This window comes from Equus caballus, chromosome 1 (assembly GCF_041296265.1).
Source record: "Equus caballus isolate H_3958 breed thoroughbred chromosome 1, TB-T2T, whole genome shotgun sequence".
NCBI classification, from domain to species: Eukaryota; Metazoa; Chordata; class Mammalia; order Perissodactyla; family Equidae; genus Equus; species Equus caballus.
The window spans coordinates 158,542,477-158,568,628 of record NC_091684.1 but is presented as its reverse complement, the minus strand read 5'-3'; the positions used below and the strand labels follow the sequence as shown (position 1 = coordinate 158,568,628).

The following is a 26,152-nucleotide window of genomic DNA, read 5'->3' as shown; positions in this document are numbered from 1 at the left end:
TATTTACAGGTATCATTCCAAAAAGGAAAATAACCAATAACCCACTTACAAAAAACCTAATCTGCAAGCCATCAACTGATAAGTATTTGCCAGACAACTGTGCAACTTTACTATATTAACTTAGTCAGCTATGAAATGTAACAAGGAAAAAACAACTAGCTCTAGGATGGCAGGAAAATGCTTATAAACAACTCCAAATGCCAGAAAACATGTTTCATACCAACATTAGCATCCACATCAGATAGTCTAGTATAACCAGAGTTGGTGGTTACTGACTGCAAAGGCTCTCGGTCTACTTCATATGGCACAGTATGTTCTTCAATATCCTGGCTCTGGGAGAGTTCCAGAACCCCAAAGCCCAACTGTGATGAGGCAGGATCTAGAAACAGAATGCCAAGAAATTAGATATCATCCCACAATATTATGCACTATGCAAGCTGCTGTCCCTTAGCAAAAGAGGGCCACGTTAAGTCCTTCACATCAAAGTTCTGCCCTCCCAAAATTTTTCAAAATTAAGAATAAAAATACTAAAAGTGAAGGGGAAAAATGTGCAATGAAGCAAAAACTTAACATACTATAAAACCTTACAAGTACCTAATACAGGTAGACTATGTCTACTTCCTGACAATTTACAGAAACCTTACCCAGACACACAGCAACTCAGATTGTATTTCCATTCCACAAAGCATACAGGCCAAAAATATTTCAAAACCAAATGAATACAAAAAAAGGAAGAGTCAATATGCAGAAAGGGGGCTATCCAATGAGCTACAAATTGCTGAACACCAAATTGGGTGGACTATGAGCAAATTTCCTAATGACTAGTCTCATTTTAATGATGAGAAATCTATAACCTGATCAAAAGGAAAAATTCCAATATCTGCATGCTTACAATAAAGGGACTTAGAACAAGCTACTATCCTGAAAAAGGGATAAAGCTACCTTCAGCACCAAGAGAGTGTGTGTTATTGTCTGGAGTATCTTCTTCCTTTTCCTCTTTCTCCTCTTCCATCTTTTCTTCCTTCTTTTCCCCCACAGGAGGAGCAGATTCCACTGACATTCCCAAAACACTACGGAAAGACACAATCATGTGTTCCCAGATAGGTTGGGACACTTTGCTCAAAGCATTCTTTGAATTTTATTGTGACTCCCCACAGAGCAACCACCTTTTAAGCAAATTTGAAAAAGTAAAAAACCTCACCCCACTAGTGCTTCTTTCTACAGAAAGCACCTAAAAGGTTAATATCTCAAAACACCATACAGAATTAAGTAACACAAATATTAAACAGAGGAACAGAACAAACATACTTGAATTTTATCTTTCTCTGAAAAGGCATGAGCAGGGACAGAAAAATCTTGCACTCAAGAGTTACTGACAAGTGACAAGAGAAGATGTGCACAAGATGTGCAGGGAAGGGACTCAAAAATACATCTATTAAACCAGACACAGTTCCCAAAAATACTTTAATAAAAAATCTTAGAATACATAGACAGAACCAGAACAGCTAAATAAAATTCAGGTAAGAGGCCTATGTATTTAAAAGAAGTTAACATTACAAGTAAAAAAGCATAATAAACAAAAGTAAAAGACAAATCAAAATTAGGAAAAAATATCTCTAACAAATATTAACAAAAGAATAGTCTCCATAAAAATATGAGCAATTCATATGAAGAACCCCAAGAGATAAATGGTTAAAGAAAAGACATCTCACAAAAAAAGAAATACAAGTATCTATCTTTATACATGTGAGAAATCAGAAAATCAAATGTTGCCAATCAAATCAGAAAATTTATATATATAAATACCATACTACTATTCAGTGCTGTCCAAACCTGAGGTAAGACAACCATTATCACACACTTGTTTATGAGTATAAACTAACACAACCTTTCTGGAGAACAATTTGGAGATATGTATTAAGAGCTCTAAAAAATGTTCATACCCAGTAATTTCTATTTCAATTATAAGAAATACTTTGAAATGTGGAAAGATTCTTGTATAAACTTATTCCTCAAAGTTTACTGTGATTAAGAAACAGTCTAGGGGCCGGCCCCATGGCCTACAGGTTAAGTTCGGCATGCTCCACTTTGGCGGCCCAGGTTCAGTTCCCAGGCTGGGACTTACACCCCTCATCAGTGGTGATGCTGTGGTGGTGACTCACACACAAAAGAGAGGAAGACTGGCACAGATGTTAGCTCAGGGTGAATCTTCCTCAAGCAAAAAGGAGGAAGACTGGCAAAAGATGTTAGCTCAGGGAAAATCTTCAAGCAAAAAAGAGGAAGATGGCAACAAATGTTAACTCAGGGCAAATCTTCCTCAGCAAAAAAAAAGAAAAGAAAAGAAAAAAACAATCTATAAGGCCAGCATTAGGGGAATGATTAAATAATTTCATAATCCATAAAGTGATATATTATACAGCTATTAAAAATATTTAAAACAACCAAATACAATGTGTAAACCTGGATTGGGTCCTGGATAAAAAAACTATATATTTATTTATATAACTATATATGTATATAACTACATATAAATAAATATTTTATTTATATATACTGTTATATATACCAAATTCCATTTATACATACTTATATAAATATATATTTTTTTATATATATAAAAGACATCTTTGAGACAATTGGGAAAATCTGAATATGAACTATATTATTAGTATTACGGAATTTATATTTTCTTAGGTGGTGATAATAGTATTAAGATTATATAGGATAATGTATTACTCTTAGGGGATGAATGCTAAAGTATTTAAGGGGAACTATGACATCTGCAACTTAGTTTCAAATGATCCAGCCCCCCCCAGAAGAGTATATTTTATATATACATACGCATACACATAATCTCACACACACACACACACAGAACAAATGTACATTATCCTTTCACTGCTTCTTTGGGTTTAAACTTGTAAAATAAAAAACTCAGGGACAATGTTATTTTGAGTTGTCGAAAAACACTCATGTACAAAGGTCAGCAAATAACCTTTTACTTTCCACATGTCAACTATGTAAAGCAAGTGCACCAAAAAAAGAGGGAAAATATGCCAAAATGTTTACAGCAATTAGCCTCTGGGTGGCAGAATTATAGATGACATTTTTTGCTTCTTTGTAACTTTCCATACATTTAATAATTCATACAAAGACTACTAAACATAACTTTAAAAGCATAAAAGAGGTGAAAACATAAATTTACAAAGTTGAGGACCATGATTCAAGGAAGAGAAAAAGGACTAAGTAAAGATTTCCACAAAAATAAAATGGAACATTACCGTATAACTGGCAGGACTAGATACACGACCTTGGGAAATGCAGGGGAAGAAAGTCCAAGAGCAAATATGACAAAAAGCAGAACAGCAATGAAAGACAGCACAAACCACACACACATCTTCCTCAGTCTCTTTTGGTGTTTTTTCTTCATGTCCCTGACTTCTACATGTTGGTAGGCTCAGTGAGACCTTGGACCTCTTCACCTCTACCCACCTCCTTAGTGATCTTATCCACACTCACGGCTTTGAATAACATCCATATGCTTATGACTCTGTGATTGAAATCTCCAGCTTAGACCCTCCTCCTGAGCTCCAGACTTGCATATAAATTGCCTCCAACTGGCTATTCAAAAGGCAGCTCAACTTTAACATCTCTAAAACTGACCTTCTCCTGCAGTCTTCTCCATCTCAATTAACAGCAACTCCATTCTTTCAGTTCTCAAACCAAAACCGTGGAATCATTGTTACCTCCTTCCTTTCTCTCATACTGCACATCCAATCTTTGAATTCTATTTTCAAAAACCCAGAACCTCACCACTCTTCATCCACTTCTACTCTGATATAGCCACTGTCATATTCTGCCTAAATTATTTCAATAGTCTCTTAGTTGGTCTTCCTGCTGCAGCCCTTGCTCCTCTCTTCAGTCTATTTTTTTTTAATTTAATTTAAATAGCTTCTTTTATTTATTCTTTTTATTTTTTATCTTTATTTTTTCCCAGCTTTACTGAAGTATAACTGACAAAAAAATTGTATATCCTTTAGTCTATTCTTGATCCAGCAGGCGAGTGACCCTGTTAAAATCTAAGTCAGGTCACGTCATTCCTCTGCTCAAAACCCTTAAATGGCTTTCTACCTCGCTAAGAGTAACAGCCAAATTCCTCGCAGTGACCCACAAGGCCTTACATACGTTGGTCCCTCCTTTACTTCTGTGACCTCTTCTTCCACTCCTCTCAATCACTCCACTCCAGCCACGCTAACCTCCTTGCCATTTCTCAAATATCCCAGGCACACTCATGTCTGAGGGCCTTTGCACTTGCTGTTCTCTATGTTTGGACTGTACTTATGCCAGCTACAGCAGAGATCACTTACTCAAGATTTTAATCAAATGTCAGATCAGAGAAGCACCCTATCTAAACTTGCAACTCCTTTGATGTTTCCTATCCCCTCTCTGCTTTATTTTTCTCTTTAGCCCCATCAGTGTCTAACATACTATATATTTTACTTATTTATCATGTATTGCTCTATCCCATAAAAAACATAAGCTATATTAAGGTCGAGGATTTTTATCTCCTCTGATCACTTTGTATGCCCAAAACTCAACAGTATTTGGCATACGGGAAACAATAAATATTTACAGAATGATTATGTGAATCAGAAGACAAGTGAAATAAATCAGATTACAGACAAAAAATGGTACTGATGTTAAACTTTTCTCCACTGTCTAAAAGAAAGCAAAGGTTTAAATATATTATTTAGAAGTACAAAATTAGCCAATAAAATAAAATTATTATTATCAAAAGTTGGGGGGCCAGCCCTGATGGTCTAGTGGTTACAGTTCAGCGCTCTCACTTCAGCAGCCAGGGTTCGTTTCCCAGTCACAGAACCACATCACCTGTCTGTCAGCTGCCCTGCTGTGGCAGTGGCTCACACAGAAGAACTAGAGGGGCCAGCCTCTTGGTGTAGCGGTTAAGTTCATGAACTCTGTTTCAGCGGTCCACGGTTCACTGGTTCAAATCCCAAGCACAGACCTATGCACTGCTTATCAAGACATGCTGTGGCAGACATCCCACATATAAAATAGAGGAAGATGGGTCCAGATGTTAACTCTGGGCCCATCTTCCTCAGCAAAAAGAGGAGGATTGATGGCAGATGCTAGCTCAGGGGGCTAATCGTCCTCAAAAAAAAAAAAAAAGGACTAGAAGGACTTACATCTAGGATATACAATCATGCACTGGGGGGCTTTGGAATGAAAAAAAAAAGAGGAAGGTTGGCAACAGATGTTAGTTCAGGGCAAATCCTTCCCTGCTTTAAAAAAAAAAAAATTGGAAGAGTGTTGTGAGTTAAATCCTTATCCTTCGTTATGGAACTCAACTGTCTTAATCTGATAAAACCAGAAAAGGGAGTACAATAGTGTTACTTAGTTTTACAAAAGTATTAAGAGCTAGGAAGATAACCTCCCAAAGAAGTAAAAATACAAACATTTAAAGTGGGTTGCCTCTGTGAAAGGGAAGCAAGGGTGGGAAACGACTCTTTGCTTTTCATTATAAGCTCTTTTTAAAATAAACTCTGTATTTATATTACTGTTAAAAATATTTAACTGATCTCATCAAAATTAAAAACCTGCTCTGAGAAAAACTCTCCGAAGAGGATGAAAAGATAAGCTAAGGATGAGAGAAAATATTTGTAAACTACATATCCTACAAAGGACTAGTATCCAGAATATATGAAGACCTCTGAAAACACAACAAAAAAAAAAACAATCCAATTAGAAAATGGGCAAAAGATATGAACAGACATTTCCTTGAAGAGGATGTACAGCTAGCAAATAAGCACATGAAAAGATGTTGATCATTATTAGCTATTAGGGAAACACAAATTAAAACCAGAATGAGCTATCACTACACACTTAACAGAACGGCTAAAATAAAAAATAGTGACAACACTAAACGAGAGAAAATGGATCTCTCATACATTGATAACGGGACTATAAAATGATACAAACACTCTAGAAAACAGTTTGACAGTTTTTTATAAAACTAAACATGGAACTACCATAGGACCAAGCAACTGTCCATCTGGCCATTCACCCTAGAAACAGGAAGACTTACGTTCACACAAAAACCTGTAGGCAAATGTTCATAGCAGCTTTATCTCTAATAACCAAAAACCAGTATCAACCCAGACTTCCTTCAAACAGGTAAATGGTTAAACAAACTGTGGCAGGGGCCGGCCTAGTAGCACAGCAGTTAAGTGGGCAAGTTCCACTTCGGCGGCCCAGGGTTTGCCAGTTCAGATCCTGGGTGCGGACATGGCACCGATTGGCACGTCATGCTGTGGCAGGCGTCCTACATATAAAGCAGAGGAAGATGAGCACAGATGTTAGCTCAGGGCCAGTCTTCCTCAGCAAAAAGAGGAGGATTGGCAGCAGTTAGCTCAGGGCTAATCTTCCTCAAAAAAAAACAAAAACAAAAACAAAAACCCGTGGCATATCCATACCATGGAACTACTTACTCAGCAACAAAAAGGAATGAACTATTGATACACGCAACAACTTGGACAGATCTCCTGGGAGTCATGCTGACGGAAAACAGCTAATCCCAAAAGGTTACACACTGTATGATCCCATTTATATAACATTTTGAAATGACAAAATTTTACAGATGGAGGACAATTTTAATTTGTGGCTGCCAGGAGTTCAGGTGCGGGAGGGGGAGGTAAGCGTGGTGATAAAAGGGCAACACCAGGAGCCAGCCCCGTGGCCGAGTGGTTAAGTTCGCACACTCTGCTGCAGGTGGCCCAGTGTCTTGATGGTTCGAATCCTGGGTGCGGACATGGCACCGCTCATCAAGCCATGCTGAGGCGGCGTCCCACATGCCACACTAGAAGGACCCACAACTAAAATATACAACGATGTACCAGGGGTCTCTGGAGAGAAAAAGGAAAAAAATAAAATCTTAAAAAAAAAAAAGGGCAGGCAACACTAGGGATTCTTGTGGTATTGGGCCTGCTCAGTATCTGGACCATAGTGGAGGATACACAAACCTACACAGGTGATTAAACTATATAAAAATTAACACACACGAGTACAAGTAAAACTGGGAAAATCTGAATAAGTTCAGTGGATTTTATCAATGTCAGTATCTTGGTTGTGACGTTATACTACAGTTTTACAAAATGTCACCACTGGGAGAAACTGGACCAAGTGTACAATGGACCTCTCTGCATTATTTATTACAACTGCATGTGAATCTACAAGCATCTCAATTTAAAAAAAAAAATGTTTAAGGGAGATACAAAAATATCCATTATTTTTTCAGTATTATATTTTTTAAGATGCTCCATGTTTAGACCCATTGGCTTACATCAATAGGATACTACATAAGAAAGGAAGATTTTTTGGAATTTTATGACGTAGAAAAGTTCACAAGCAGTTTTCAAAATATCTGCATTAATGACTAAACGCAATATAAAGAGATCAATATACATGTGTTTTGAAGAGCTTTCATTCTTTTGGAATCAACCTCAAATTCTTTCCAGCTTTATAACCTTTGCACATGCAGTTCCCTCTGTCTGGAAAGCTCCTCCTCTCACATGCCACAATTCTCTCCAGCCCTTCAACCATGCCTAACAAATTCATATTTATAGTTTAGATCACATTCCTCAAAAAGGCTTTCTCCTAGCCCCAAGATTAGGCTATATATTCTATTTTTTCCCTCTTTGCAATGATCACAATTATAAATGAATAGCTATTTGTGTAATGATTTAATGTCTATCTGTCTTCCCTATTAAATTATAAGCTCCATGATGGCAAAGTCCCTTCACAACACCTGCCACAATGCCTGCACATTTACTGAATGTAAGCATTCAAGTGTTTTTTTGGAGAAACAGCAACACATTGACGCCAAAAGGGAAAAGAAGTAACATGGGACTTCTCAACCAGCACTGCTTCATTTACAATGAGAGTAATGTACACTTCCTGTCCCCACTGGTTCAAACCAGTGTGCTGAGCCACAAAAATATAGTAGATAAGCCTGGCACATGTTCCTAAAGAGGTTAACATAAACTTAAATGCCTACAGAAAGCAAAGCAAGGTAACATAAATGAGTGAAGCAGCTAGGTTTAAGAAGAAAAGCACAAGCACTATAATAAATGACAAAAGAACACCTGGTCTCAGTGTCCAAGTACAACACTAAGTTGTAGGGGCTATGAGAGACCACAGCACTCATGCCCCATCTAAGCTGGCTGCTACTCACAGCTCCAACCAACTGTTGCCAATAATGCAACAGCTGCATTTCTTCTGGACTAGTAACGCCAGACCAGAAATCCAAGTTTTATGTGAAATTTCCCCATTTTTAAATCCTATCAATTAGTTCAAATATATCTTATAACCTTGTGTGGGCCAAATAAAACCAATCAGCAAGCCAAAATAAGCCCACCAATTTGCAGATTGTTCTAAAGCATCCAATTGATGATTTGGGATAAAAAATTCATGTGCAAACACAGAGTATTAAATAGAATGCAAAAACTTTTTTGGACATAAAACCACAGTCTTTCACTACCTCAAATTCTCCTCTCTGACTACCTCCCTTTTTTACTCTGCCACTCCAAGACTCCTGAAATGGTCTACATTCTCCTTTGATCTTAGGAGAATTTGGGCACAAGACTGAGAAGCATTGGATAGTAAAAAAGAAAGAGGACTTGAGCCAGAAGAACTCAAAGCCCAGCTCTGCCACTTACTAACAATGCATTGTAGAGTAAGTCATTTAACTTCTTTGCCTAGCAGTTTCCCCTCTATGTAATGGAAGTAACACAATGTCTTTATTGCACAGCTGCTTTAAGGACGAAATTAAATGGGAGTACAAACAACCAAATTAGTGCCTAACAAAGAGGATAAACTCACTATGGACAATGTAAAGATACATAAGACAAAGCAAAAACTGAATACTGTTTAGAGTAGGAACTAAACATTCTGGGTCTAAAACTGGGCTGGTTGGTGAAAAGCATGTCTAATAGTTTTGATAATATACCTAAATGTTTTTTTGATGATTTTTTTTCCTACCAATAAGTCATATCTATACTAAGAATAAGGAATGCTTATTTTGTTTTCACATGCACAAGACAGATTACAATTTAAACAATGTAAGTGTAAAAAATGTTACCTTCACAAAAGAGATTCCAGCTATAAGTAATAAGAAAATACTAGCTAATACAATTCTCAAATCCCACTCCCTAATTCACAATAAGATTAATCCCTTTATCCTTGAGATGAGGCAACAGGTACAGATAAAAGAATTGCTCCATTAATTAATTTAAATAAATTCCTTCAAACACTAGTATACCTGCTTGTCCTGTTTGGCTGAGGTAACTGTTCAATGACCTGACTGACAGAACCACATGCGTCCAAATGAGAAGAATCCATAGGGTCTGAAAAAAATAATTGGATATTAACACAAAAAGCCTTTACCACCAAACTTTAATACAAACTCAGGAATGTGGACAATACCAATCTAATCAGCTACATTAGAAAACCAACCTGAGTGCCTACTATGCACCAGATACTGTGCGAGACTTCCTTTCATACGTTCACCACACCCATGTAATGTTTAAATCTACCCAGCTCCAACAACAGCACCCTTGCAAAAGGGACTAATAACTTTAAACACCTCACCTGCAGCTTTGTTTTCTTTCAGATGTTCATTGAACCCACTATTGCTGTCTCCTTGTTCTTCTCCAGCTGTTTGTTCAGGATTGGACACAACATCCTAGAAAATATACATATATAATAGCCCCACTATATACGAAATAGTCCAAAATGAGACTTCTTTGTGAACATGCTGCTTTCATTTTTCCAACCAAATTTATCCAACATAGTGATCTCCTAAGTACTTACATTTGCTCGGTGGTCCAGACTAGGAAAAAAACATCTGCTCAATCATTTCCAAACAAGATAACACTCACCAACACAGGGTTCTCTTTGTGTGTCTGTAGATTAGGAAGGTGTCGAGACAGCATACTGAAGTGAGAACCAGAATCATCTTCTAGAACCTGGCTTTCAGGCTGAGAATCTTCAATTATCAGGCAAGGAGTGTCTTGCTGAGAGAAATCTGAATCCAACTGACTTCCAGTAGGGTCCATCTGCTCCCCTGGAATGGATCAACAAAAGATCAGTTCTGTGTAACTCACTAGCCTTCCTCATGCAGTCTGAGCTTAAATAATGGGGCGGAAGTACAAGAGGTGGAAAAGGGGACCAGTCTAGGACTCTTCCAATTAAAACATTATATTTATAATTGCTGCATCCGCTTTCCTATCATACCTCCCAATACCTGATTTCCTTGGTATTTACAATCAACCTGTCTATCCCTCTCTCACGCTTCTTTTCCATCACCTTCCCGGAGACACCCTTTCCTCTCCTTGCTAACCTCTTCTCTCCCCGCCCCTTTTTCCATCCCCCACAACGCTCTCTGTATCTTTCTGGCGACTCTACCACCCCCCAAAAGGCTGCTTTGTAATCTCTGTTCGCCTGAACCCCCAGAGCCCTTCACGTTTCCTCACGACCACCTAGCCTTCCAAGCTACTGGTTCCCCACCCCCTCCTCAGGGCCCTCCAACCCTTTCCCCGTCACCGCCGCCATGCTTGCCGCCCCGCCCCCTCCGGTAAGCCATCCCTTCAGACCCGAATCCCAAGCCTTGAGAGCTAACTGCGCCCCCACTTTCCTCCAAACAGTACCAGGCATCCCGGCGGGAGGTCCTTCGCGCTCGAGCTAGAGGTCTCTGCACGCTCCCCAGGTCCCTCCAGCTCGATCCCCAGGTCGCCGCTGTCGCCACCGCCGCCACCGGCCGCGAACTCCCCCTTTTCCCGTGGCGTCACGCAGTATCAGTTCGCCCATTCGCTGCTGCTGCCCGCCACTCAAGAAATCTCGTGGATGATTGGTGGCTGAGGCGGAGTGCCCCGCCCTACGTAAGAAAAAGGAACACGGCGGCGTGTTTCCATGGCAGCATGGACGTTGCAGGCCCTCCCCCTAGTACTGCCAGAGAATGACAGTATCCTTGAACTGAAGGGACCTTGAGAGGGCGTAAAATATATTCTCTTATCTCCAGGGCGATTGTTTGCACCAGTCCTCAGACATAAGAGAAAAAACCTGTTTTCCATCGTTCATGCACCTTAAGGCCCCCTCTCCCACCCTCTTCCATGGAAAAGGAGAGGGTTTCCCAGCTTTCCAATAAAAGGGCAAAGAAGAGGATCCAGGATGGCTAGTACTACTTAAGAGCTGGTGAAAATGAAGAGACAAACTCTTTGGGGTTTACTTGTGTCGATCAGGATCCCTTTTGTGGGCCTCTACCTGAATTCAAGGGCCTCACATTACGTCTCTGTTAGGTTTGTTTTTTTTTTCTCCTTTATATTGTCCGAGGGCCCTAGTAAGTCATATTTTTTCCCATTGCCCTTTCCAGTCTGGAACGTAAGTCAAGCTTCACGTTGGCTTATCATTGCCCTATCTTTTATGGGATTGCAGCCTACAGAGACGATAGCCCCAGACATTTTTTTGCACCTCCCTTTAAGAGAATTGACATAGTGATTCTCAGACTCCCTGTTGAGGAGAACAGCTGCCGCCCTTTAACTAGATGACCTCAAAGATCCCTCCAAGCCGTGAGAGTCTATTATCCTAATTATGGTGCCAGGGTCTTATAGAGGGTGTGGCACCTGTGACTTGTATTAATGAACTAGGCCTCGTGAGGAATATGTATTTTTTTTAATTTAAGTGGTGTTTGGATCTGGGATGGAATTCTAGCCAGAGCAGCTGTCAATAGGCAAAGCACCTAGCACACTGCCATGCATATACATGGTAGGCATTCAGTAGAAGGTAGTTTTTTCTCTCAACCCCAGGCTCAGGATGACTTCGGCAAACGCCAACAATGATTCTCCAATCTTATAAATGCCCAGTGCAGCACCTGATATAGGCTAAGCTGAAGTAGAGCATCCTACCAACCAATTTTCTCCCTGCTGTTATAAATTACAGTGATCGTATTTTCCAAACCAAAAATCAAAGCATGTCATCTGAGGATATGTTACTTATGGGCAAAAAGGACAGACTCCTTGAAATGAAACTGCCCTGAAAAATCTAGAATCTATTGTTGCTATAACTAGAATATAATTAGGCTCCCCAGAATGGGTTTGTTTGTTTTTTTTTTTTTTTTTGAGGAAGATCAGCCCTGAGCTAACATTTGCCAATCCTCCTCTTTTTGCTGAGGAAGACTAGCCCTGAGCTAACATCCGTGCCCATCTTCCTCTACTTTATATGTGGGACGCCTACCACAGCATGGCTTGATGAACCGTGCCATGTCCACACCTGGGATCCGAACCAGGGGACCCCAGGCTGCCAAAGCAGAACATGCGCACTTAACCACTGCGCCACCGGGCCGGCCCCCCAAGAATGGTTTATTAGTGGAGCAAAAATGGAATGGAGCACACGGAGACACATCCCACTTCTTAATCTTGAAATCATTTATAATTGACTCCTCTCTTCCTCCACTTCTAATGTTGCCGAAGACCAGTGACCAAATAAATTTAATCTTAAAAGGACTAGATCAGGTCAATATTAACTGCGCTAGTAAAGTGAATTCATCTACTCAATTTGAGAAGACATAAACAACCAGGTCTTCTTGTGAGCAAATCTTGACTTTGATTCCCATAAAAATCCTCCAAAAGTTACTATATTTTCACTCTTCTCTGTCCTGCTATTGCATTTCTCCTCCCCAAGCAAGACATAAATAAATAGGCCTTCTTGATTGTTTGACAAAGAGCTATAAACCTCAACAAACATGACTAAAAATAAATAGCTAAGGAAAAAAGTGAACCGGAGCCATTTCCGTTACTAAATAAAACAAGAACCTTAAAAAACTGTGAAGAAAAATTGTGAATCCCTTGTTAGGCAGTATGACAATTAAATCAATCATTAAATTACCCAGAAAGATCAGAAAATGCAGGCAGGATAGTTACCCACTGAGGCTGTGACTGATTGCCGTTAAGTGAGCCAAAGGCCTTTATTGACTCTTAGATTGCAAAGGACCATCAGTACATCTACCTATCTACAGGTGCATCTTTACCTAAGCCACCTCAGAGAGAAATCTAATCTACCTCTAAAGTCCTCCTAGACAAGAAAATTCCATCAGAGGTTTAAAGTTTAACAAACTTCATTGTCAGGAACTTTTCTTCTAATCGTCCAACCTAAATCATTTATTCTAGAGCTTAAAGCTATTTCCTCTCATATTGTCTTTAATTGGTAATTTTAAAACCTGGATAAATTCTCATAAGGCTGGGATCATCTCCTCTGGTCCAATAATTCCATAGCATATTTCAAGCAATTCAATAATAAATATAAGTTTTGTATACTTCATTAGTCTTTTTCTGAGGTCTCCTCACAGACTTCTCTAAGCAAAAGGACCCCACACAGTTTAATCCTACCTCACAGACACTATTTACCAAGCTTTAAATTTGCTTCATAGTTTTCCTCTGGAAACTCACAGTTTGGGAGAACTTACCTGAGGATATGAAAAGTACTGAATATAATGATAAACTATTATATATCCTCGTAGGCTGGAATATTAAAGTATTACATGCTGACTTATATTTAACACATAACTGCTTCTGACCCCTATACTGCCTTCTGTTGTACTTGGGCCTATACAATCACGTCCAGCCATATACCAATGATATAATTAATTAATAACATGTATTATATTTTTACTATGTGGTAGGTATTGTGCTCTGTTTTACATTCATTATCTCACCTAAAAGTCTCATGACTCTTTGAAGGTTATAAATGAGGACACTAAGGCTTAGAGAGATGAGATAATTTACACAATGTCTCAGAGCAAGCAAGAGAGAGAGTCAGAATTTGAACCCAGTCTGTCTAACTGCAAAAATTTTATATATCCATGATTGAAAAGGACCAGTGACAAAGAAATGGCAAAACAGTTGATACAAAACTTTTTTTGTTTTAAAATATATTTTTATTTGAATACTGAATATGGGTGTCCCTAATGTTCTAGGAATTGACAATAATTAAAATAATATGAAGAAAACAGAGGAGGACCTGAAAAGTTACCAACTCTACATCCTTATGAAGAAGTTAAGTCAACAAAGAGGTGATGACATAATTAAAATGTGAAAACAAATTGCTTAAGGTAGTCAGTAATTATCTATGATACTCTATTAACTTCCTAACACTAGGCTGATACACTTATAGGTACTTATAACCCCTGCAGTGGAAGCAATCCCAAATGGACTGCATCTTATCTCTACAGAACTTCCTCCTGTTAATATCAAGTAACTTTTCATTTTGAAAGACATTTAAGAGCAACAGAAAAGTTGCAAAAATAGTAAAATAAAAAAATAGTATATTGATCTCTCATAAACCCTTTCACCTAGATTCACATTATTAACATTTGCCACATTGCTCCTGTTCATTTTTTTTATTGTGGTAAAATATACATAATATGAAATTTACCATTTTAACTATTTTTAAGTGTACAGTTCAGTGCCGTTAAGAACATTCACATTGTTGTGCAACCATCACCACCATCCATCTCCAGAACTTTTTCATCTTCCAAAAATGAAACTCTGTGCCTACTCAACACTTACTTCCCATGCGCCTCTCCCTCCAGTTCCTGGCAACTACTAGGAGGCTGAGGGGAGGGAGGAATAGGGAGTTATTGTTTAATAAGTACAGAGTTTGAGTTTGGGAAGATGAAAAAGTTCTAGAGATGGATGGTGGTGATAATTGCACAACAACATGAATGTTCTTAATGTCACCAAACTGTACACCTAAAAATGTTTAAAATGTTAAAGTTTATGTTATATGTATTTTACTATAATAATGTTTTTTAATGAGACAAAACTAAATTTTAATATTTAAAGATCATACCTAGATCACTAAAAAGTAAAGAAATGACATGATTGCAATAAAAGTCAGGACTAGCAGTTAATTTTAGAGAGGATAGAGGGGTTGTGATTCTTTAGGAGCCAATTGAGGTGGTTGGAAATGTCCTATTTTTATTACCAGGGGCATTACACAAGTGTACTATTTATAATTCATACATTTGTACATTTATATCTTATTTACTCTTTTATTCTGTATTATTTTACAGTAAAGATGATTTAAAATAAACAAACATTATTGATGCTAAAACTAGCACTGTGGTGAAACAGAGGGTATTTACATGATCTAAAACTATCTCCCTAAAATGTATTGAATTATTACAAATAGAAAGTAGTAAATTTGCAGTGAAAAAATTTGGTAACTTAACCAAGTGATCCCAGTTAACATCACCAGTAATGGGACAAAATGTCATCACGTGTTGCTGGATATGACACACTGAGAAGGAAACATTGCTTTAATTGTATTCCCGCCAAAAATTCATAACCTGAATCTGATCATAAGGAAACATCAGATAAGCCCAAAATGATGGATGCTCTACAAATAAGGAGCTTATATTCTTCAAAGAGAGAGAGAAGAGAGAGAGAGAGAAATGCCAAGATCAAGAAGGACAAAGAAAAGGGCTGGCCAGGTGGTGTAGTGGTTAAGTTGGCGCACCCAGGTTTGGCAGCCTGGATTTGCGGCCCAGATCCTGGGCGCAGACCTAGCACCACTCATCAAGCCACGCTATGGTGACATCCCACAAAAAAAGTGCAAGATTGGCAACAGATGTTAGCTCAGGGCCAATCTTCCTCACACACACACACACACACACACAAATGACAAAGAAAGCCTAAGGAACTGTTTCAGATTTGAGGAGACCAAGGAGACAAGACCATCAAATGCAACAGGTAATCCAGAACTGAATCCTGGACAAGAACTTGGTTTTCTTTCTGCCATAAAGAACTCTAATGAGAGAACAGGTGATATTGTAGATTGTATAGTAGTATTGAATCTATGTTATTTTCCTGATCCTGATAACTATACTGTTGTTATGTGAAAAAAAAAAAGAAAACAAAAAGAGAGTGGTACCAAATTATCCAAGTTTGGAGCTGAGTGGGATTTGGTAATAAGCAAAACTACAAGAAAAGTTTACCCTCACCCAACGTAGGAGTAGGATGAGAGCAAGAAAAGTAATATTCTTAGAGCCTTTGGAAACTGCCAGGAATCAGAGCCAGGATGGTAGAAGGTGAAAAAAGTTCATATTGCAGGTTAAAACAAAAACAAAAAACCAGCTACTCCTAAACTCTTAAGTCTCAATGGGAAGAAGGCAGTTTTTATGTTCTGGGGCTGAGAAATCTAAGCAAACAAAACACTTCAGTGGACAAGGACACGAAGCTGATTCCTACTCATGCATGAGCGGCTAAGCCGTGAAATGTTTACTCATCTTCTGAGATAAGTGTGTGTACGTAAAGTCACGTGCACATAGTGCCTAGTTTTGGGTCCTACTCCCCATGTCATTATTTCATATCCCCCTTCATTCTACTCTGAGTCACCTCACCCATTTCCCCTCTGTAGTGTCTTAGATAGGTTTGGATCCCAAAGGCTGATCTAGGCTGTACAGTGCTAGTGTGCCAACTAGTTGGCAAGAACAACTCCACATAAGAACATGTCTTGGCCCTGCTCAAATACAAGCCCATCAACATAGGGAGTCTCATGAATCTGAAGCCAGAAAATTCATAGCCCTGGCAAAATTTCCTCACAAACTCAAGTTCATTTGTTAATTTTAATTCACTTCTGTACAAGGTACCATTCTGGCTCCATGATGGTGGAGAGAGAGCAATGTATAAAGATGATTAAGATCTAGTTCCTACCCTCAGGGAACTTAGAACTTATAGAGGAGATAAGACATGTATACAAACAACTAGAATTAAAAAATACAGCAAAAGTGCTGTAGGATTTCAGAGGAGAAAGAAATCGAAAGAGAATTTTAGTCATTTGGTTATAATGAATACTTATTGAGCATTTACTATGTTCTAAGTTCTATTTACTCTCTCTTCTTTCTTGATCCCATCCTGTCTCATTGCTACAACCATCATCAATATGCCAATGACTCCCAACTTTCTATGTCCAGTCCAGACCTCTCTCCCAAATCCCAAACTTATATATCAAACTGCCTATTCAATACCTCCGTTTGGATGTCCAACTGACATCTTAAACTCAACATGCTTAAAATTGAATTCATCTTTTCTACCAAACCTGCTCCACTTGCAGAACTTCCCCATCTTAGTTGGTGGCAACTTCATCCTTCTTGTTGTTTATAACAAAAAGCTTGGAGATATTCTTTTCATTTTTGTAACAGAAAAAGAAAAGATAACCTATGTACTTATCCAACTTCAACAATTATCAGCAAATCCCCAACCTTATTTCATCTGTATCCCCACCTACTTCCCCCCAACTGATTATTTCTAAGCAAATCCCAGACATCATAAAATTTCATTCATAAATATTTGTATGTGCGTCTAAAACACAGAGAATCTTTTAAATATAACAATATCAACACACCCAAAGAAAATTAACAGTAATTTCTTAATGTAATCAAATATGTAGGGTTCAAATTTCTACAGTTGTCTCATCTTTTTTTTATTTTTTACAATTCCAAACAAGGCTTTCATGTTGCATATGGATGATACTTACCTACTTACCTTAGGTCTCTTTTAATCTGTAAGTTCTGCCTCTTTTTAATTTCCTACAATTTATTTATTTGTTTATGAAACCAGGTCATTTGTTCTGTAAAATTTGCAACATTGCAGATTTTTCTGATTGCATCCCTGTGGTGTCATTTAATGTATTTCTTTTTCCCTTTTATTTCCCATAAATGGGCAATTAGATACACTTGATCAGATTTATGTTCCTTTTTTCTTTTTTGGCAGGAGTGCTTCATAAGGGGTATCATAAACTTCCTACTGAATCGCATCAGGAGACATAACACCTGGTTAAATGTATTTCTGTTTTGTTACAACTGATTAATAGGTTCAAATGTTACCCCCCTTTTACCTGATAGTTTAGCAGTTACTGGTAATCATTACCTAGCTGCATTATTTCACCAGGCGCTGCAAAACAGTGATATTCTAATTTTAACATACTCTCTTCATTTATCAGCTGGAATTCTTCTATAAATAAGAACTTTCTCTTCATCAAATATTTGATTACCTAAAGAAAGGCAGGATAAATGCTTAATTCTTTCCTTTGATTTACTAGTTTTCAAAATATTGAGTTGAGGTTCTCTATATAATACAGTTCCCAAAATAATAAAGTCCTCTAGCATACTGCAAAGATGACTAATGAGATTTTTGTTTTTAGTATCACTATGAACTCAAGGATTCTTAACACATTCGATGTGCTTCAATCCACTGCATTTATTGTTAATTTTAAAATGCATATTTTCCCATCTTTGGACTATAGAAGTCCCTTCAGATTAGCTCCAGAACTTTTGACATGATTCCACTCAGTAGTCTTTGATAGCTTCCTTGCTTTCTGTTATAACAAGATGTTCTAGGGTTGTTTATTTCCTGCCCCAGATCTGGAATCAGACATTTCTCTGAGAAGTCTTGCTTCATTTTAGCAGTAAACGGCAATGAAAGACCACAGTTTGGATGGTTGGAATGCTTATTACTACTAGATTGGTCATTGTTTCGCTTTTTCCAATTAAATTTTAGGATTTTAGGGATTCGACACAACTTTCTTGATATTATATTTGTATCTCTTTCTCTTATGATCAACATCTTGGTTCCTGATAACATTAACATAATTTATTTATTTACTTTATTCTATTATACATAATCATTTCAGAAAAAAATACCAGTATTATTACTAATGAGATGACTAATGAAAACAGTTTAATATTTCTTTGCAGTTGATTTTTCTCCTTAGGGTAGATCCCGTTAAAAATGTACAGTTAAGACACATGCTATAACATAGACGAATCTTAAGGACATTATGCTAAGTGAAATAAGCCAGTCACAAAAAGATAAACACTGAGTGATTCCACTTCTATGAGGTACTTAGAGTAGTCAAAATCATAGAGACAGAAAGCAGAATGGGGGTTACAAGGGCCTGGGGAGAGGGGGGAATTGGGAGCTATTGTCTAATGAGTATAGAGTTTCAGTTTTACTAGATGAAAAGAAATATGGAGATGAATGGTGGTGATGGTTGTAGAACATTATTAATGTAGTTAATATCACTGAACTGTTGAGTTAAAAATGGTTAAAATGGTAAATTTTATGTATATTTTGCTACTATAAAAATTTTTTGAAAAAAAGTACGAATTACTATATTTTAAAGTCATTTGAAATAATTCTTCTACCACTTTCATACAGTTAATTTATTTCATTTTGTTTTTAGTTTTTAGTGGCTGCTTTATTTTTATTTTTTTATTGAGGTAAAATTCAAATACAGTGAAATGCACAGCTCTTAGTTGTATAATTTGATGAGTTTTGACAAATCTATACATCTGTGAAACCTATATACCAAGCAAGATATAAAACACTGTCATCACTCCAGAGAGTTTTTCACGGCAACCATGTTCTAATTTCCATCACTATAGATTAGTTTTGTTGTTCAACAGTTTTATATAAATGGAATCATACAGTATGCAGTCTTTTGTATTCTTCTTCTTTTGCTCAGCACAACCTTTTTGAGATTCATCCATGTTGTTGCATGCATCAGTAGTTCACTCTTTTTTATTGCTCAGTAGTAGTCTATCATATACATGTTCCACAATTTGTTTATCAGTTCTCCTACTGATGGATATTTGGGTTGTTTTGGATCATTATAAATAAAGCTGCTATGAACATTCATAAACAAGTCTTTTTGTGAACATACATTTTCACTTCTCTTGGGTTGATATCCAGGAATGGAACTGCTAGGTCTTAGAATAGGTATTTAAGTTAATAAGGAACTGCCAAACAGTTTTCCAAAATGACTGTATAATTTTATCCTCCCACTAACAACATATGAGTTTCAGGTGCTGCACATCCTCACTAACATTTGGTATTGTCAGCGCGAAATAGTATTTCATTGTGTTTTTCAGTAAACCATACATATCATTCATGTACAATAAAATGTGCTCATTTTAAGTGTAGAGTTTGATGAGTTCAACAAATGGATACATGTGTGTAGCCACCACTACAATCAAGTATAGAACATTTTCATCATCCCAAAAAGTTCCCTTCTCCCCCTTTGCAATCAATTCCCATCCCCTCCCCAGCCCCAAGCAACCAATTATTTGCTTTCTATCACTGTATATAAGTTTTTCACATTCTAGAATTTCATCTAAACTTATTCATGCAGTATGTACTTGTGGTGACCGTAAAAATGCACCACTGAAATATGCTTGCAGAGAGCATAACTGACTGATGACCCCACCTGCTGCCACTCTGGAACTACCCCCACATTAGCACCAAAGCCACACTTCCCATGGGCTGATCCCCAGACAATGCCAGAGCATGACAGGGCTACAAAGGCAGGCCCAATCCTGTGATACACAAGATTCCTCCAACAGCTGCCTTTGACTTGAAGACTCTTTATCAGCGTGGTCAAACCTTTCTTGGAACCATACTGTAGGACAAAACTCTTCCTTTCCAATCCTCATTCCTTCTCTCTCTCCTTCCACAGATGCCAGACCTGTTTCTTGGTGTGAAGGTGCTCTCTGCCTTCCCCTGATCCCTCCCTGTGCTGGTTTAAAATATATCCAAAAATTCATTGACACTTCCTTCAAAAAGTAGAGCCAATTTCCCTCCTTTTGAGAGTAGACTAGACTTAGTGACTTGTTTCTAATAAACAGAATAAGATAGAAGTGAGGATGTCTAATGTCCAATACTATCTCATAAAAAGGCATTGTGGCTCCCTCCTTACTCCTTCTTGGTTCACTTGCCCTAGGAGAACCCAGCTGCCATATCATGTGGATACTCAAGTAGACCTATGGAGAGGCCTACATAGGGAGGAGCTGAGGCTTCCTGCCAATAGCCATGTGAGTGAGCCATCTTGGAAGTAAATCATCCAGCCTCAGTCAGGCCTTCAGATTATTGTAACCCCAAGCAATAAATTGACTGCAACCTTATGAGAAACCTTAAGCCAAAACCACTCAGCTAATTTGCTCCTGGATTTCAGATCCTTAGAACCTATCTGAGATAATAAGTATTAGTCAGTTTAAACTGCTAAATTTTGGAATAATTTGTTTCAAAGCAACCAATATGCTCCCCCAATAAATCTCTTGCACATCTAATTATGTCTTGGCAACTACTTCTCAGGAGACCAACTAACACAGTATTCTTTTGTGTTTTGTTTCTTTTGTTCAGCATAATGTTTTTTACTTTTCATCTACATTGTATACATCTGTAGTTTCTTTTTATTACTGATAGTATTCTATTGCATGAAGTTACCACAATTTGTTTATCCATTCTCCTGTTGATGGACATTTGGGTTGTTTCCAGTTTTTGGCTATTATGAATAAAGTTGCCACAAACAGCCATCGCAGGTCTTTCTGTGGACATACATGTTTTCATTTCTCTTGGGCAAATGCCTAGGAATGGAATTGCTAGATTGTAGGGTATATATTTGTTTAATTTTGTAAGAAACTTCCAAATACTTTTCTAAAGTAGTCATAATATTTTACACTACTATTAGCAGTATATGCGAGTTCTATTTGTTCCCATCCTTGCTAACATTTGGTGTTATTGGTCTCCTAATTTTTGCCATTTTCTGGATGATGTGACATTACACTGTGGTTTTAATTTGCATTTCCCTAGGAATAATGATGTTGAACCTTTTTCACCTACTTACTGGCCAGTTGTATATCTTCTCTTGTGAAAATCAATTCAAATTGTTTGTCCACTTTGTAATTGGATTGTCTTTTTCTATTGATTTGTGGGAGATTTTTAAAAATATATTCTGCATCAAGTCAGTTTTCAGATTGGTCATTTTGACTGGATTTGTTTTACACTTATGTAAAATATTTCTATGATTCCAAAGTCAAATTTACAAAATAAGATAGATTCAAAAAAGTCTACCTTCCATCCCTGGCTGCCTTACAATTTGTTTCTTCTCTCATCCCATAGGTAACTTTTATTCTTTTCAAGTTTTTGGTTTATTTTCAGAGTCATTATTTACTCTCTTTCTCTCTCATTCCTCATTTGATGAGGCAGGAAATCAGGTTGGCTCTACCTTTAAAATACTGTGTGCCTAGAATCCCACCGATTCCCACCACCTCCACTGACATCCCTCTGATCTCTATCGTTGCTCACCTAGATTACTGCAAGTTCCCCGACCGGCTTCCCACTTTAATCCTCACAACCTCTACAGTCTGTCTCACCACGGCAGCCAAAGTGAGCCTGTAAAAATCTAAATCAAACCATCATACGTTAATCAAACCATATCATTTCTCTGTTCAAAAGCCTGCATGTGTTCCCCATTTCATTCAGAGTAAAAACCAAAGTCCTAACAATGCCATAAGGCCCTATGTGATCTGGCTCCTAGTACCTCTCTGACCTCATCTCCTATTCTCTTTCTCTCACTCCTTTGCTCCAGCTACAATGGGCTCCAACTACTCCTCGAATGTACCAGGCATACAGCTACCTTAGGAACTTTGTACTGGCTATCCTCTCTGCCTACAAGACTCCTCTGCCAGATATTCAAATGGCTAATTCCTTTACTTCCTTTAAGTCTGTTCAAGTCACATCTTCTCAATAAGGCCTACCCTGACCAGCCTATTCAAAATTGCAACCCTTCCTGCCCCTTCACCATTCTTCCCCATCACTACACTCCCCACCAGCAGTCTCAATCATCTTTACCCTATTCTTTTCTTTTTTGCCATAAAGCAGTAATCACTTTTTGACATACTATATAATTTACCTCGTCGTTATCTGTCTCCCCCACTAGAATGTAAGCTCCACCAAGAGCAGAGATTTTTGTATTCCATTTTCTGGCACACAGTAAATGTTACTGAATGAACAAATGACTAAATAAATGAATTCTAGACATTGTTCTAAGCATATTCAAGAACTTGTCCCATTTAATTCTCAAGATAAGCCTATAAGGTGAGGTGTTATTATTATAATTTGACAGATGAGGAAACTAAAGCACAGAGAGGATAAGCAACTTGCCCAAGTTCACACAGTTGGTAAGGGGGAAGTCAATTTCAGAGAAGCAGCTGTGTTTGAGTTAGGTCACACTCCTTAAATCCTTTGTGGAATGAGATGGAACCTTATTCCACAAATAAAGTAAATCATAAAGGTAAAGGTAAATAAATCCCTAGATGAGAATTAAGGGTAACAAAACATTCAAAGAAAAAGAGACAGCCTGAACAGGAAGCACAAGAATGATGAGGGAAAGGCAAATGACTCAGATTGACTGAACGAAAGGGTTAATGTGAGGTATTTGCAGGAGGTAATGTTAGAAAGGGAAGTTAGGGTGTATTATGAGGGATCTTCAAGAAAGAACTGATGAGAAGGAAGAGAAAAAGTATTTGTGATTTTGTTATAGTGTAAAGGAATAATATTTCTTCAACCCATGCATTCCCTGAAGGAAAACAACTCTATTCTATGAACACCTTGAAAAAAAGATGCAAAATTTAATTCACACACAGGCATGGCCTCAAAACTAAGTTATACATTTAGATTTAGATTCTCTTTATCATCATCGCATTCACCACCACAATAAAATCCTAGAGATCTCTGTATAAAGAGGTAGCTTTGTTCAGACTAAAGGAAAAGGTGATATCAGAGGCCACAGACCTCTGATAACTTCCATCTCACAGACTAATGGAATGGATAAGGCAAAATGTTATCCATAAATATTTCTTTTTCTCTTTTGGGAATCACTTTGTTAAATAGAAGAATGAGGAGCGTGAAGAAGGCAAAAGGGGAAATTTCTTCATTGTCTTTGCAATGCTCTGAAAGGGAAAGGTAAACTCAGTGCCTTTGCTCTTCCTATTACTTAATGTGAAAAAATAATAATTAATAAAATTATTCAATGAATATTCATTGTGGGCCTCCTCTGTGCCAGACATAGTAGTAAATGCAGACTTCTTCCCCACTCAACCTTTTTAGGGATTACTTTACTCAGTGCTTTTTTAAGAGGTTATTTTACTCAATACTTTTGCAAATAAACCAGCTGTTCATGCTAAGAGGTGACCCTATGGCTGCTGGTATGCATTATGATCGTAGTATTTTCCCCCAAAGCCAAGGATAAGCCTCTGACACAGCAATCCTGTAATCCAACACGCCTCTGTCTGTGTAAAGAATGCTTTATAGGCAGAACTGAGTACAGGATGGGAATCTGAGCTGCATGCAGCTCCTTTTGGATATTTTGGTTAATAAGACCATGCAATCCAGCAGGGCAGGCTGGAATTCTGCCAAATGAGCTCAGATCCCCAGAAAAACTAATGACATTCATCGGGCTGGAAGTAAGGGAGGAGCCAGTATCTTTTCTTTATGAATTATCAGAGCTGGCTTTAGCTCTATGGAGACCCCAGTCATTGAAAGGACTATGGTGCCCTTGTCACCAACACACGCATAATTCAAGATGAGTCTAATTAATTCCAATAAAGTTCTGATTTTCTCATGAGGATAACTTCAATAAGTTAAATATGAAATATAAAATCACATCCAGAAAAAATTTAGAGATGCCCCTCCTACCTTGTTAAGCATGTGCATAATTTACTTATTGAGTAATTTATCACTGTATATTATGCACAGTTGAAGGTCTGGGGGCTGAGAATCCTTTACCTGGCTTAAAATTAGCCAAGGCTATAATTATCTTTCATACCGTTTGAGATTTATATTATCTTCTGCCTTGTGCCCATTCCAGTGAGCACCCCAGGAAAGAACCTATAATAGTGACTTCCTTTTGCACCTCCTCTAACCTCCTCTTTCAGTGGTGGATTCCTAGAGATTCCTTCCACAATTCAAGGGTCCTTCATCAGAAATAGTTTGAAAAGCCTTTGTTGTAACCACTATATCTGCCAATGCTGCATGACGAGAGTGTGGAAGAAACTACAGAATAGGAGAATTCCCAAAAGATCATACCTGGTCAGTCCAGGGAGCCAATAGTTAAATGAAGCACTACAGTGGGCTCTATAACCACCATGCACTACTGCATGTACCTCACAATCATGCATATCACAAGTCCCCAACAATCTCCTTGGATAGGCCCTTGAATGACATCCTTTTACTGCTAGGTTCCTGCCACAGCATACTATTCCTAAACACAAAATAAGTTTTTACATACTTTGCAATTCATGTATAAATGTATTTCTTTAATGTTTTTATTCAGCTTTCTATGCCTTGTATGTATATGCACGAGTGTTTTCTGTCTTCAGTTATAAATGCTGGAGCATAGATGCTAACATTCCATAGTTTTCTTTACACAGCACTTTGTACACTGCTATATGCCATTAGACACTTGGAAATATTTTCCAATAATATGATGATGATACAGGGATCTTCACCCAATGGCTAGGATACAATTTACCAAGGAAAGAGTGGGGTAATTAAGAGATACCAGTCTTTCTATGACATTATATGCCTTTGTCAAAGAAAAGCCTGCTGAATACTCATCCAGCATATATATGCAATTTTAGTACTATCATAGTCTGCATTTGCAGCTCTAATTAATAAAACCCAATTCCAGCAAGGCCTGAGATCATGGGCCTGAATTTCTGCCCCTATCATCTGATCAGTTTGTGGTCCTTCCCTATACCATTCAGATCTATTGTCTACCTCTTTGTCAGACTTGATGAAAGCAGAGCCTGTGGTTAACTGCTGCTGACCCTTATACTCAGGCCCTGTGCTAAAGGCCTCATCTCTACAGTTGCTATGGAAACTGTCCCCCTCCTCTCCCTGTAACCTATTCTGGCTCTCTACCTCCACGTGGCACTCTTTTCCAATTGCAGAAGAGAAGGCCTGCACATCTCTCCATGCTCTTGGCCAGATTTGGGTCTGCAAATGGTGGGGCAGAGATGTAGCAGAACATTGTCTCATGTGTCATATAGGGCAGGGCAGTCCCACCATCTGATGTTCTACCAGTACTCTTCTTTCTCCCTCTCTGCTACAAAAAGGCTTTTCAGAGGGGCTGGCCCTGTGGTTGAGTGGTTAAGTTCGCGTGCTCCACTGCAGGCAGCCCAGTGTTTCGTTGGTTCGAATCCTGGGCGCGGACATAGCACTGCTCACCAAACCACGCTGAG

The 26,152-nt window shown here is 38.1% G+C and overlaps 1 protein-coding gene across 5 annotated transcripts in view; it reads right to left on the bottom strand.

Annotated features, from left to right (window-relative positions):
• TP53BP1 (tumor protein p53 binding protein 1) overlaps positions 1-26,152 on the bottom strand; it is a 91,585-nt gene that overhangs the window by 63,115 nt on the left and 2,318 nt on the right. For all 5 annotated transcript variants that reach the window (XM_001503100.7, XM_005603095.4, XM_014733637.3 and 2 more), the window contains exons 2-7: positions 10,725-10,951; positions 9,957-10,141; positions 9,667-9,760; positions 9,338-9,422; positions 943-1,070; positions 221-379 (exon numbers count right to left, since the gene is read on the bottom strand). In XM_001503100.7, coding sequence (XP_001503150.2) covers positions 221-379; positions 943-1,070; positions 9,338-9,422; positions 9,667-9,760; positions 9,957-10,141; positions 10,725-10,731 — 658 coding nt within the window. In that variant the 5' untranslated portion in view covers positions 10,732-10,951. The remainder of the gene's footprint in view (positions 1-220; positions 380-942; positions 1,071-9,337; positions 9,423-9,666; positions 9,761-9,956; positions 10,142-10,724; positions 10,952-26,152) is intronic.